Source organism: Lissotriton vulgaris, unplaced genomic scaffold, assembly GCF_964263255.1.
Source record: "Lissotriton vulgaris unplaced genomic scaffold, aLisVul1.2 SCAFFOLD_1734, whole genome shotgun sequence".
In the NCBI taxonomy this organism is placed as follows: domain Eukaryota; kingdom Metazoa; phylum Chordata; class Amphibia; order Caudata; family Salamandridae; genus Lissotriton; species Lissotriton vulgaris.
In genome coordinates, this window is record NW_028246047.1 from 65,077 (window position 1) to 79,151 (window position 14,075).

A 14,075-nucleotide genomic window follows, 5' to 3' on the forward strand; every position below is an offset into this window, starting at 1 on the left:
TAGTGCCTAGAAACCGGTCCCAGGAAGCTTATTTCCGGTCCAGGGAGGTCCTGGCTTGGCAGTTCGGTCTGGACTGTTCCCATGAGGCACAGGGTCGACTGATTTGCATATGGCCGGTTTTTGGTTCTTAAGATCTGGTCACCCTAACTACAGCATCTTCTGCTATCAGTTTCCAGCTGTGCACAAACATTAAAATACATACAAGCTCATGTGTGCAGTTGAGTTTGAAGGGTGTGGTATGCCCAAAAACGTACCACCCTTGATGATATGGGTGTTTATTGGCTAAAATCGAGTGTTCCTGAACTTGTCAACCAGGCCGTAAAGGGGGAGACATGAATCTTACAAAGTTGATGGCACCGATTTGACGGCTAGGTGAAGCTACTACGCCTGCTTTTAGCTGGCCAGGGCTACGAATCCCTACAAGATGGAATTTGATACTTGCAGGCTTCCGTTGCATGTAGGTGGAGTGGGCTGGCAGGGAGTGAAAGCGAAGCATCATGATTGTGAGAATATGGCTATGAAGGGGTCACTGTGTACTGTGGAAACGCTGCCTGTCTCTGGACCTTGTAGAACCTATTTTGTTTGGTTTCGTTTGTGGGAACCCAAGAAAAATATTTGCATCATAAAATTCGAAGTGCTCCGCGTCTCGCATAAAAATAATTTGGTGATATGTAAAAGTACTAAACCGGCATACCTATATATTTTCAATGTGCTCTCCGCCCAAACAAGTGTTTAGTTTTCATAGCGCTAAAGCGCACAGTATATATTGCCTGACCTGTTCAGATAGTATGTTTTAAGCAAACCAGACATCAGCCTCACCCTCCGCCCCCTCAGCTTCCCGCCCCCTTCCTCCCTTCTTTGCGGCATGCCAGCGCCCCCACCTGGAGTTCAGCTGAGTTTACCCTCTGCTGCTTGTCAAGGTTTGCGTGCAATGCACACACATCACCTCTGCCTCTGCTTGCTGGCGGCTCACCAGGGAGGGGAGAGGGAAGCCTTGCGGCCTCCAAGTGGAGAACACAGCCTAACCTTGTTTTCATTCTCTTCCTATTTTTAGACCACCAGGGCAGAGTTTGACCTGCCGGAGTACTCGGTACGCAGAAGGTACCAGGATTTTGATTGGCTAAGGATTAAACTCGAAGAATCGCAACCCACGCATCTCATTCCCGTAGGTAGTTGCCCAAGATGGATTGTTTTTCGGTATATTTTATTTTATTCGATGTGATTTGCCTTTGTGTGTGTGTGTGTGTGTGTGTGTGTGTATATATATATACACGCAAACATATATATTTCTGTACAGTATGGTATTTGTTTTATTGTGCTTACCTTTATGTGAGATATTCACTGTTTGGGACTATCCAATTAACGTTATAATACGTGAAGAAAAAAAGGTTACACCGTAAGGTTATTTAGAAAATTGTAAATATATTTATATATCGCTTACGACCCGTGACCAGGCATTAAAACGCTTTTTCAGCAAGTAGCACGGTACTAAGCAAAATGCATTTATTTTGTTTTGTACAGCACCGTCTCATCACCTTAGGGCCACCTCACATTGATTGTGGGTTATTAGTTGTAAGACCAGGGCATAGGAGACCATACATCTCGGGGGGGGGGGGGGGGGGGGGGGGTTTGGACTTTCCAGTGACCCTATACAATTCGCTCACTGTCTGAGAGCCGTATGCTCCGTTAAACAGATACAATTGTATAGTTTTTTGGTGAAACATTGATAAGAGCAGGCATGTAGTCACAGTTTGCAAGTATGCTTTAGTTATTTACATTCATAAAGTAATTAGACCAAATGTGAAAAAACATGTTTTTGATCTTTATTTTAAATTTCTTTATTGTGGTATCAACGTACAATCCATATGCATAGACAGTTTTTTTAAAACAAACTTTATTGTCTTTTATAATGCTTACATCGAACACCTTAAAGGTAGCAGTATACATTGGTCTTGAGCGGGCAATACAACCCATTGACCTGCTGATGCTGTCAATGTCCTCTCTGTGCCCCATCTGTACATGACAACTTGGAAGTTCACAGTATTCCCCTTAGTACTTGCACATCGGATATGCCCCCTTCCCCCGCTCCCGACAATAAGGCTTCAAAAACAACGACCCCTACCCCCGCCCCTCTCAGCACTGCTGTCTCCCCTTGAGTATCATTCAGATCGATTAGTATGTTCCCTGGTATTCCAGGCGTGGACCGTGATGGTGCGCCCGAGCCTTCCGTTGTGACCCCCTTCTGCACCTGTGTGTCGATGTTAGGAATCACTCCCATTCTCGCTTTTCTATTGGGGTATCCCACCTTAATCTGGTCCCTGGGGATGCTCTACGTGTTGGATTCTCTCTGGTGAGGAAGCCTTCGAGTCCCTGCCCAGTCTCATTAAGTCTGCCACCAGCCCTTCCCATGCCTGGGCTCTCTCCAGCTTGCCTACTCCCCGCCGTGCATTCCGAAGCAGGACCCTGCTCTCGCAACCCGCCCACTTCTCCATCTGAGGACATCGGGACCCCCGGGTTTCTTCCAGCTACTAGTGATTTCCCGGTTCGCCAGAATAAATGCCAAGTCCTGGAACCTGAATGTGGTTTTTTGTTTGAGCAGAGTGTGGAAATAAATGGAGCAGTACGTGGGCCGGTGTAGAGGGGACCACCCTTTCCGTCACCCTCGCTTTCACTTGTCACTTCTTGTCAGTATTGGGTTAAGGAGGCACAGCTCCAAATCATATGTATAAACGTTGTTCCAGTTCCTGACACCTCGGGCATCTAGCATCTGCGCCAACAAAATATCGGTTAATACGTTCTGGGGTTAAATAGGCTTGGTGGAGTACATAAAAGCTGATCAGGCTAAACCGTGCATTTCGAGATACTTTGGCAGTTCGCTCTAAAACATTGTCCCAGTCCTTCTCCTCTAGTGGCCCTCCAATGTCGTCCTCCCATTTGTGTTGTAATCTATCTAGTGGTTGCGTGGAGTCCCGTCCAATGGCTCTGTATAGGGAGGCCACCACCTCGATGGTTCCACCCGCCAAGCTCATATATTCACATGTGTAGTGCCGCGGAGGTTCCACCATCCCTGCACCTCAGTGGCGCCGTATTGCTCCTGTGACCGCCCCATGTAGGAGAAAGTGCCCTGGTGGTATGGTCCCAGTCTGCCCTGAATTCCTCGAAGGAGAGGAGCTCCCCGTCCCGGAACAGATCCCCGACCCTTGTTGCCCCTGCTTCACTCCATTCGTTCATGCTTTGCCTCTGTCCTCCGTGGGAAAGGGCCTCCAGTAGCTGCAGCACCATTTTTGGGGAGTATAGGCGCTTTGTTTTAGTTTTCTGCAGGCATCTGCCCCAGCAACGATGTATCGCCCTATGTTCGTTACTGTTGATTTGTGGGTCCTAATCATCCTCAGCAGAGTTCAGAACACCGCGGATCCCTCCGGGGCGAACGGAGGCATCCCCCTGTATGGGTCCCTGCCTCCCGCAATCCATTGTGTAAACCAGGGGTCTCCAAACCGGTCCTGGAGGGCCGGATCCATGCCAGATTTTTTAAATAACTACATGTATCTCAATGGGGATATCCCAAAAATCTGGCATGGATCCGGCCCTCCAGGACCGGTTTGGAGACCCCTGGTGTAAACCTCTGCAGTTGTCCTGCCAAATAATAAGCCTCCATGTTGGGCATTGCCATGTCGCCCCCAGTCTGGGCCGCTTTAATGTAGTAAGGGCTACCCTTCTGCGTCCCGACCCCCACACAAAGGCCGACATTCAGGAGTCCAGCTCCCGGAACCAGGCCGCTGATATCCAATTTGGCAATGTTACAAAAAGTAGAGCAGCCGGGGTAGTGCCACCATTTTAAGTAGTGAGATGCGACCCATCACCGAAAGAGGGAGCTTCCCCCAGAAGGTCATGGTGTCCTTAAGCGAGTGGAGCGCCCTCCCTATGTTGCCCTTTTTTACGTCTTCCATCGTGTGGAATATGTGGACCCCTAGGTAACGGAAGCAGCTGGGCTCCAATCTCGGATTTCCCAGATTCAGAGGGTGCCTTGCGTCCCTCACCAGGGGTAAAAGTTTGGGCTTCAGCTAGTTCACTCGTAACCCCGATAAGGAGCCAAAGCGCTCCATTGCCTTAGTCCCCGACAGGTGGCCCTCTGCATCATTTAGGAATAGTAGGAGGTCATCTGCGTATAAAGCCACTTGGTGTCGTATCTCTCCCACCTGGATCCCCCGATACGCCCTTCCGGGCCTTGCTATACAGGCCAATAGCTCCACTATCAAGGCGAATAGCAGCGGGGACCGGGGACATCCCTGGTGTGTCCCCCTCTCCACCCTATATTGTGCTGATATTGTACAGCCAGTGCATACCCTCGCCACTTGGTCAGCATATAGTAACCATACCCAGCTTATAAAGCCCATTCCTAGGCTAATTTTGGTCAATACTGCATATAAGAACCCCCATTTGAGGCTATCAAATGCCTTTTCCATGTCGATGGCGAACACCGCCCCTCTCTGATCCATATGCATAGACAGTTATGTTTTTGGTTCTTATATCTTCATGCACCAAGTAAACAAAGGTGGGACGAAAAAAAAGGAAGAATAAACAATGTTCTTAGACTTCCTAATCCTTAAAATGCAATTGGACTGATATTAGAGTGTATTGGAGACAGGCTGCAGGCACACAGCGCTGTAAGAGCAAAGTAATGTCCACTTTCTAAAAGTGATTCAGAAAAGGGGGTGGTGATGAACAGAGTGTCTGAATTAAGCAGACCACTCTTACCCAGTCAACAGATCAGGGCTTGATCCATCACCGTTTTTTAGCTCACTGCACCATCCCAGCTCAGAACCTGGCTACATGCAAATTAGTCTGTTCCTGTCTCAGTGCATGATGGGAACAGGGCAAACCAAACTACCAAGCCAATTCTTATACTGGGAAGGAAACAAGCTTCCGGGGACCGGTTTCTGGCATTTCAGCCGTCGTCGGCCCGGCTTGCTTGAATCCTGATGGTGCAATGAGCAAGGGACTCACATCTGAGTATACCCTTCCACGCTTATGGTTATTAATTTGCATGTAGCCAGGTTCTGAGCTGGGATGGTGCAGTGAGCTAAAAAACGGTGATGGATCAAGCCCTGATCTGTTGACTGGGTAGGAGTGTTCTGCTTAATTCCGATACTCTGTCCATCACCACCCCCTTTTCTGAATCGTGTTGTCCACCATAAGCGTGGAAGGGTATGCTCAGACATGAGTCCCTTGCTCACTGCACCATCAGGATTCAAGCAAACCGGGCCGAAGACGGCTGTAATGCCAGAAACCGGTCCCCGGAAGCTTGTTTCCTTTCCAGTATAAGAATTGGCTTGGTAGTTTGGTCTGCCCTGTTCCCATGATGCACTGGGCCAGGGACAGACTAATTTGCATGTAGCCAGGTTCTGAGCTGGGATGGTGCAGTGAGCTAAAAAACGGTGATGGATCAATCCCTGATCTGTTGACTGGGTAGGAGTGTTCTGCTTAATTCAGATACTCTGTCCATCACCACCCCCGTTTCTGAATCGTGTTGTCCACCATAAGCGTGGAAGGGTATGCTCAGACATGAGTCCCTTGCTCACTGCACCATCAGGATTCAAGCAAGCCGGGCCGAAGACGGCTGTAATGGCAGAAACCGGTCCCCGGAAGCTTGTTTCCTTTCCAGTATAAGAATTGGCTTGGTAGTTTGGTCTGCCCTGTTCCCATGATGCACTGGGCAAGGGACAGACTAATTTGCATGTAGCCAGGTTCTGAGCTGGGATGGTGCAGTGAGCTAAAAAACGGTGATGGATCAAGCCCTGATCTGTTGACTGGGTAGGAGTGTTCTGCTTAATTCAGATACTCTGTCCATTACCACCCCCTTTTCTGAATCACTTTCTAAAAGTGGCATATCTAAAATAGTAATATGAAATCCAACTTCACCAGTAAAGAGGATTTGTTATAACCAGTCGAAAGATCTAAAAACATGACACAGCTACTTCTTTCTAACCAGGAATTGCAGCTTAAAATAGTGTATCCAGGAATTCCCAGTTTTAATCTACAAGAGGAGTAGCCCTCACAGTAGTGAAACACGAATGTAGGTGTTTTTCACTATGAGGACATGCAAAACTTAAGAGTACATGTCCTATGTGATATCCTAAGCAGTGCATTGCGGGGGCGCTAGTTATAGTTAACTATAACTGCTGAATTTCACCTGTTTTGTACGAATGCAATCTGAGCCGGACTATAGCGCCCCTGTAACCTTTAGTTTTTTATATGAATTTCTAAGATTTTTTTTTAGCTAATTGCTACCTATAATGTCCCTGTAACCTTTGTTTTTTTTTGTGAATTGTAAGGTTTTTAAAGTGCTAATTCTAACTAGAACGTCCCTGTAACCTAGTTACATAGCACCCTGCCCTATGAGCTTACTAGGGCCTACCTTAGGGGTGACGTATGTGTAATAAAAAGGAAGTTTAAGGCTTTGCAAGGGGTTTAATGTCAAGTAACACTGCACACACAGGCTCTGCAGTGGCAGGCCTGAGACATATTTAAAGGGCTACTTGTGTGAGTGGCACCATCAGTGCTGCAGGCCCATTAGTGGCATTTAATCTACAGGCCCTGGGTTTACTGTACAATATACTTACAAGTAAATTATGTATGCCAATTGTGTATACACCAATGTTATCATCTTTAGGGAAGAAGTGCATGCACTGTTCAGCAGTGGTAAAGTGCTCAGAGTCCTTAATCAAACAAAAAGAGTCCGCAAAAAAGAGGAGGTACTCTGGCAAAAAGTTTGGAGGAAGACCACCCTAAGGCTGGCAGGTCTAATAGTATGGTATAGGATTCTGTGGGTCTGTTTGAGTATTGAAGTCAGTCAGATACCTTTTTGGAAGTCCCTGGTTTAGAAGGGCACAAGTAGGAGAGCAAGAATCTTTTCTTAAATACTGAAGTTGATCTCCTGCATCTGGAGAAACCCTTAATGCATCGCAAAGTATACAACACAATACAGAAACATCTGACTCAGGAAAGTTTTCCTAGTTGCAAAATGGGATTAATACATTGGGAAAAAGGATTTGCACGATGGAAACAAAGTTATTTACCAAAACCTTTGGTATGTGAATACTGAGTCAACGGATGATGTCCTCATTGATGTCATCAGTGATGTCACTGACCATGTCATGAGTGATGTAATATGTGAGATCATAACCTTTGTTTTTTCTCTGTGAATTGCTAAGGTTTTTTTAAATGCTAATTCTAACTATAACGTCTCTGTAACCTTTGGGTTTGTTCATTGAATATCTATGTTTTTTTAAGTAGTGGTCATCATTGCAGAGTGGTGGAGAAAGGGGCGGGCCTCCGACCAGCTCTCGGAAATCCCGCTGTGTAGGACTTACAGGAGGTACTAGGAGGGCTTCTTGGCCCCCAAGGTGTCTCAGGAGTAAAGTGGACTATATCCCCCAACCAGTAGTGCACCAGGAGCTACGTTTGCAGAGTGGTGGAGAAAGTGGGTGAGGCCTCCGAAGACCTCTTAGCAATCCTGCTGTGTGGGAGTTACTGGAGGTAATGGGGGGGTAGTTGGTCCCAGGGACGTCCTTGGGGGCCACCTGGCACACTACTAATCGGGAGATGAAGTCCCCTTGGCTAGTAAGGGTCCTTAGGTGCCAACTACCCCTCCTGTTGGCTCCAGCAAGTCCCACACAGTGAGTCTGCTGAGAGGTTTTCAATGTCCACACGCCGTTTCTCAACCACTCTGCAAACGCTCCTCCTGGCACACTACTAGTTGGGGGATGAAGTTCCCTTGGCTCTTGAGGGTACTTGGGGGGCCAACTAGCTCTCCTGTTACCACCAGTAAGACCCACACAGCTGGATTGCTGAGAGGTCCTCGGAGGCCGTGCCCCCTTTCTCTGCCACTCTGCAAATGCGCCTCCTGTTGCACTGCTGCTTGGGGGAAGAATTCCACTTTAGTCCTGAGGCCCTCAGGAGGCAAGGGGATGTCATGCCCCCACCAGCAGTGCCCAGAGAGGCGTGTTTGCAGAGTGGTGGAGAAAGGGGTGTGGCCTTTGACCACCTCTCAGCAATCCAGCTGTGTGGGGCTTTCTGGGATAACAGGAGGTCTTGCTGGCCAATAAGGACCATCAGCAGCCAAGGGGACTATATCCCCCACCCAGCAGTGCGCCAGGAGGCAGGGCCTCCAGTGAGTTGGCGTTTTTTTTATTTTCATTTATTTTTTATTTTTAGGAAGGCGGGCCATGTGGTCCTCCCTTCCCTGAACAGCTTTGGCCCCTGGGGACCTTATCACAGAGGCCTGCCTTGCAAATCAAAAAAAGGCACGCAATCTGCTGTGCTCTGTTAAAAAAAGGCACACTGCAAGCCTAAAAGCACGACGTGTGCTTTCAGAATCACTAATATAAATTAGTGATTTGAAAGCATACGTTGTGTTCTGGACTTGCTTGCATGCCTTTTCTTATTAGAGTGCTGCAGTTTGTGTGCCTCTTTGAAAGTTTTCATGTTAGATGCAGCCCCATGTATTAGCATGTTGGGCGCTGTAAATAACATGAAAACTTTCAAAAAGGCACGCAATCTGCAGCGCTCTATTAACAGGCATGCTCACGTTGTGTTTTTAGACTTGCATGCCTTTTCTTAATGGAGCATGGGTACGGGGGCGATTGTCTGCTTTTTAGGTCTCGCCTAGCGATGCAGCGCATGCTTTGGTCGCCTTGGTGAGACCTATTGTTGTGGTGTTTGCTAGCGAAGGGGGACAGCCGATGTGAACGCTCACGGCGCATTCTGATGTGCACTAGCCTAGACAGCCAATGTGCACACTCGTACGGGTCACGCATACGCTCATGGCGCGCTTTTGTTTTCCCTCCCTCCCCCCGTCTTCATTCAGAGCCGGAAGCGCCTGCCTGCTTGGACAGGAGATTGTGCGCGGGCTCCAAAGGACGAAAATGGGAGGTAAGGTACTTAGTTTGTGCTTGTTCATTACTCTCTCAGCCTGTGGGTTTGGGCACCAACAGGACAGCTAGGACTCTTGAGCCCACATTTCTGGCCACAATTATTTCAGCACAGAAACAATTGTGACCGTGGAGGCTGGGCTCTTTCAACATATGTTCTTGTCACAGTGGTGTTAACAAAAACACAGGGAGATAGCTGGAACTTTGTGGTCATCAAAGGGAGCAATGTCACAAACGACAACAGCTAGTGCCAGAGTCACCTCTCTGAGAATAACATTTAAGATGCAGAGGTGTTCAGCGCTAGTCTGCGAGGCAACACATTTTTTAGTAACTAAGCTGTACAGTGTACACTAATCCTTGTGGACCAGTGCTAGGCACAAAGCCTGACTTTTGTTTTGGGGAAAATGGATCAAAAAACGAACAATGGAGGAAGTAAAACGAAAACGAGACAAGACTAAAGTCAATAGCGCCAAGAAACAAGGGATACAACTGGGGACCATGTAGGTACTGTGCAAAGACAGCAGCGTGAAATATGTCGATATGACTGCCCGGAACCCCGGCTAGTTCAATTTGGTTGCAAGGCTCACATCATCCCTTGGTGAAAGGTACTTGCACTGAAGCTGGGAGAAGGAGTGCTTATACGGGTCAAGCTCGTAGCAGTTTGCCTTTCCGTGCCATGACGCTGCCACGCCGCTCTTAGATTTCCTTGTTACCCCCATGCTGCCCTGCTCTTATTGGCTGCTGTTCAAACTCTGAAGCCACAAGGCTGCCTTTCTGACGCGAAACAAACCTCACTGAATAAATACATTGTAAAAAACAGCTGGTTGGGCATCTGCTGCAAAGATCTGTGTGCAACGTGTAGTTCACAGGCTTAGTCTGGTGCTGTGACTCCACCTTTTATCCTTTCTAAGACAATATGTGCCAGGTTTTTAGGATAAAAATAGTCCTATTTCTAGAGCTTTTTAAAGCACACTGACAACCTGCAAACCCGCCTAATGCGCCATATAAATAAACAGGTTTCATTTGAAACACATCGCAACACCCCCCCCGGACGATCTTCCCACTCCTCTCTCTCTGGCACAACTAACATGAAAGGTAACATAACCTGGACGCTAGGTTACTTACCACTTCGGCGCGAAGGTGGGAGATGAAGCTGCCAAGCCTGGTGTGGTGCATGCTAAGGGAATGAGGTTCAGCCAAGAAGGGTCTGTCCAGCTTACCCCTGGAATGATGTCCTTGCATTGGCTATAAAAGTGAAGGGGGGGGGGGGGGGTGCAATGCTCTGAAATATTTCTCAACAGAGCGAAAAGGGAAAACAGAAAATTATTGGGGTCTGAACAAACCGGGCTTTGTTGTAGGAGGCCACGGGGAGCGTGCAGGGGAGACCTGCAAAGGTTACTGGGCTTTGGTATGACAGGTCCCCTCAACAGTGAGAGACATTATCCGAAGCCGCAGCTTTACACCAAACACTAGAGCCACAGCATTTCTCCAAATATCATACATACAAATAGACCCGACTCTGGAGGGAGACTCCTGATTTTGAAGCCAAAAATGGGTTTATTTTTTAGCTGTTCCCTACCTGAAATTGCCTCAGTCAATGAGTTAACTACATTTCCCCGATTTCTTTTTTAAAATCTACCACTTACCTCTCCTAAAATTGTGGTATATATAAAAACTGAAAAATTAGCATAACTCCATCATTGGCGGGAGCATACCTCCAACACTTAACAAGCATTTGCAATGCAACAGGTCTCGAATTTACGCAAGTTTGAGCTAGTGTCATTGCAAATAACTATGCCTTTTTATTTTTGTTTTCGTTTTTAAAACACAAATAAAAGGCATTGTCATTTACAATGCCAATAGCTTAAACTAACGTAAATGCGAGACCTATTGCATTGTAAAAAGTATTCATCTTGATTGCAGCACCCGTCATACTTCTACAGGGCGCTGCGATTAACATGAATACTTATCTCTCGGGCATGTGCTATGTGCTCGGAGTGACATAGGTGGATGTGCACCTTACAGGGAACAGTGGTCCCATACGGGCAATCTCCAGTAGGTAAAATATATATGTGTATGTAATGTTCTAATTAGGTGAACATTTCAGTGACAACATAACGTTTGAAACTAAATAAAACACTGAAATTCACCAGTTATACTTATCTCAAATAACTAGAACACCTGCCCTAAAGAAACTGTTGTAATCCGTGATATCTGTAAAGTTGTCATCAGTAATGCCATCAATGATGTCACTGAACAGGTCATGAGTGTTGTAACATGTGAGGTCATAAGCCGTACATGGCGAGGGAGCGAATTATAGTTACTTTGTTTTTTTTTCAGTGAATTGCTAAGGTGTTTTTTAATGTAAAATAAGATATAATTACAGTTTATAGTGTCTTCATTGAAGTCACTTTAATCTTTGTTTTTTTTAGTGCGTTTCTATATATATATATATATATATATATATATATATATATATATATATATATATATATATATATATATATATATATATATATATTTTTTTAAACGTAATATTTTATTACCATACGTTAAGCTAACCCCACGCTGTGCACAGCCTTTGGCCATGCGTGGCGCTTCCTCCTCTGTGGGCAGCCAATCTCTAGCCACGCACACCCTTCAGCCATGTGCAGCGTGGGGTGGCCGCAGAGACTTGCCTGCAGCCAGGGCCTGCATCCAACCCCTCGCAAGCAAACAACCCAATGCGGCAAATGGCCAAAGGCCATGTGCGGGATGCGGTTGGACACAGGGCCTGAGTCAAAACCTCTGCGAGCACCCTACTCTCCGCTTTACGCAGCCTATGGCCCTGTGCAGAATGGGGTTGGGAACAAGGTCTGGCCACAGGCCAGGCCTTATACCTATCCCCCTACAAGTGCTTTACCTCATGCAGCACACAGTCTTCCGGCATTTGGAACGTGCAGTTGGACTTGTAGGTCCTGGCTGCATTCAGGCAGACTCACTGACTTTGTCAAAGAGTCACTACACCAAAATATAAAAAGTGGCCTATTGGTTTTTATCAAGGGCTGAGCATATCAATATATATAAACCAGATCTATTAGTAATGTCCAAAAACACCTATATATTTAATCAAATGTATATTTTAATAATTATCAACATGCATTGTTTAATAAGTAATTGTTTACATAAATCAAAATGTCTGAGTCTTTTTATTTTAACATAGTATTATGATTTCATTTTGTGGGCTGAAAAAAGATAAGATAGACTCTCTTTTTAATATAAAATCAGCATGTTTGAGTATTTTTACATTTTTCAGCTCATACAATGGAATTATAAAAAAAAAACACAAGTATCTTGCACTCCATCTGAAGAGCATAGAGCTCCACCTGAGTGTTTCAAAAAAATATGGTAAGTTGTCCTGGGATATTGGATTTAATGACTCAGGACACTTACTGTTTTTTTCCATCCTGGGGGGGCTGCTGCACACCCTGTAGCCCCCATGACATAAAAAGAATGCTTGGTGGTGACCCTGCCACTTCTAGGGACTTCACCAAGCTAAACAAAATATAAATAGCCCTCGCAGGGCATTATTAGGCATTATTTCATGCTGATCTTTTAATTGAATGAATGAAAATATTTGTAAAGCGCACTGCTGCCGAGTCGTCCTGGCGCTAGGGAAAACTGAACAGAACGCAGCGCAATCACAGGTTATTATTGAGTAAAAAGCCAGGTTTTAATTTCCTTGCGGAACGTCCTTCTGTTCAATTATTTTCTCAGAAGGATAGGAGTTGAATTCCATAATTTAGAGGCAAGAAAGGAGAAGCGTTTTCCTCCCCATCTTACTTTCTTTATCTTGGGAAGTTTGACCAACCCAAGCGTGGCTGATCTTAACTCACGTGCAGGTGTGTACTGGGGAAACTGGGACTGCACATCCTCTGCCACACCACCAAATAGAGCTTTGTGAACCAGACAGAGTGATTTAAACTCAATGCGCCTTCGTACCGGGAGCCAGTGAAGTTGTTTCAAGGCAGATGAAGTGGGATGGTATTTCGGTAAGTTAAGTAAGACTCTGGCCGCCGCATTTTGAATTGATTGTAGTTTGGTCAGCTCTCTTACTCCGGCTCCTAGGTACAAAGCATTGCCATAGTCCATTCTCGACAGAATTGTGGCAATTATCACCCGTTTTCCTCCGAATATGAGGAATAAAAGGAAGGATCTTTTTTAGCTGTCTGAGCATAAAAAAACAAGCTGATGACAGCTGATTGATCTGTGCATCCCAGTTCAGCTCATTATCAAATATAAAGCCAAGATTTCTGACTTTAGTTACTGGCACTGGACAGGCCCCTGCTGAGGATGGCCACCAATGCTTGCCCAAAAAGTAGACTTTTGTCCGAACTCTACAACTTCCGTTTTTTCTGTATTTAATTTTAAAAAGTTATCACTCATCCAATTCATCAAGACCGAAATATAATTGGAGAATTTGACTGTCATTCCATCCTCTGCCTGCGTTACCTACACTATCCGCTGAGTGTCATCAGCATATGACACCAGCGAAAACCCAAAACTCTTTATTAGTTTTGCCAATGGGGAAACATAAATATTAAAAAGTGTGGGATAGTGCCGATCCCTGAGGGACACCACCCGCTAATACGAATTCCTCTGACTGAAGTCCGTCCCAGTGGAGGATTTGTTTTCGGGATGCCAGAAATGAGGACAATAAGGCTAGAACTAAATGTAAATGTAAATGTGCAGGAATTTATATAGCGCAAATCACCAACTGGTCTCTAAGCGCTTGCTTAGGGAACCCGTCCTGGTATTCCCCTGTGAGATAACCCCGGCAGGGTATCCGCAAGGTGAAAGCCAGGCATCCCGCCACGAGGGGCCGTTGTGGAGATTAAGCAAGCTATTGCCCAGAGTCGCAGAGTGTGAACCCGTGAATCGAGTAGGCACCGGAGCGAGAATTGTCGAGTCCATGGACATTTTAGGACTCAAGACACCGCCGAGCCGGGAATTGAACCCTGGTCCCGGGCTGACTTCTGCTTCCAGGTCTGCCTCCTCTAACCAGTGACAATACACTAAACAGTTTGCTGGCCCTCTCACTAATTTCGTCTCGCTTACAGCTTATGAGACTCACAAACAAAAGACCAGATCACTTTGTTTGTATGG

General features: G+C 46.1%; 1 protein-coding gene across 1 annotated transcript in view; it reads left to right on the forward strand.

The window, feature by feature from the left end:
• SNX30 (sorting nexin family member 30) overlaps positions 1-14,075 on the forward strand; it is a 187,991-nt gene that overhangs the window by 53,283 nt on the left and 120,633 nt on the right. Inside the window, exon 3 of the mRNA XM_086949259.1 lies at positions 1,055-1,165. Coding sequence (XP_086805385.1) covers positions 1,055-1,165 — 111 coding nt within the window. The remainder of the gene's footprint in view (positions 1-1,054; positions 1,166-14,075) is intronic.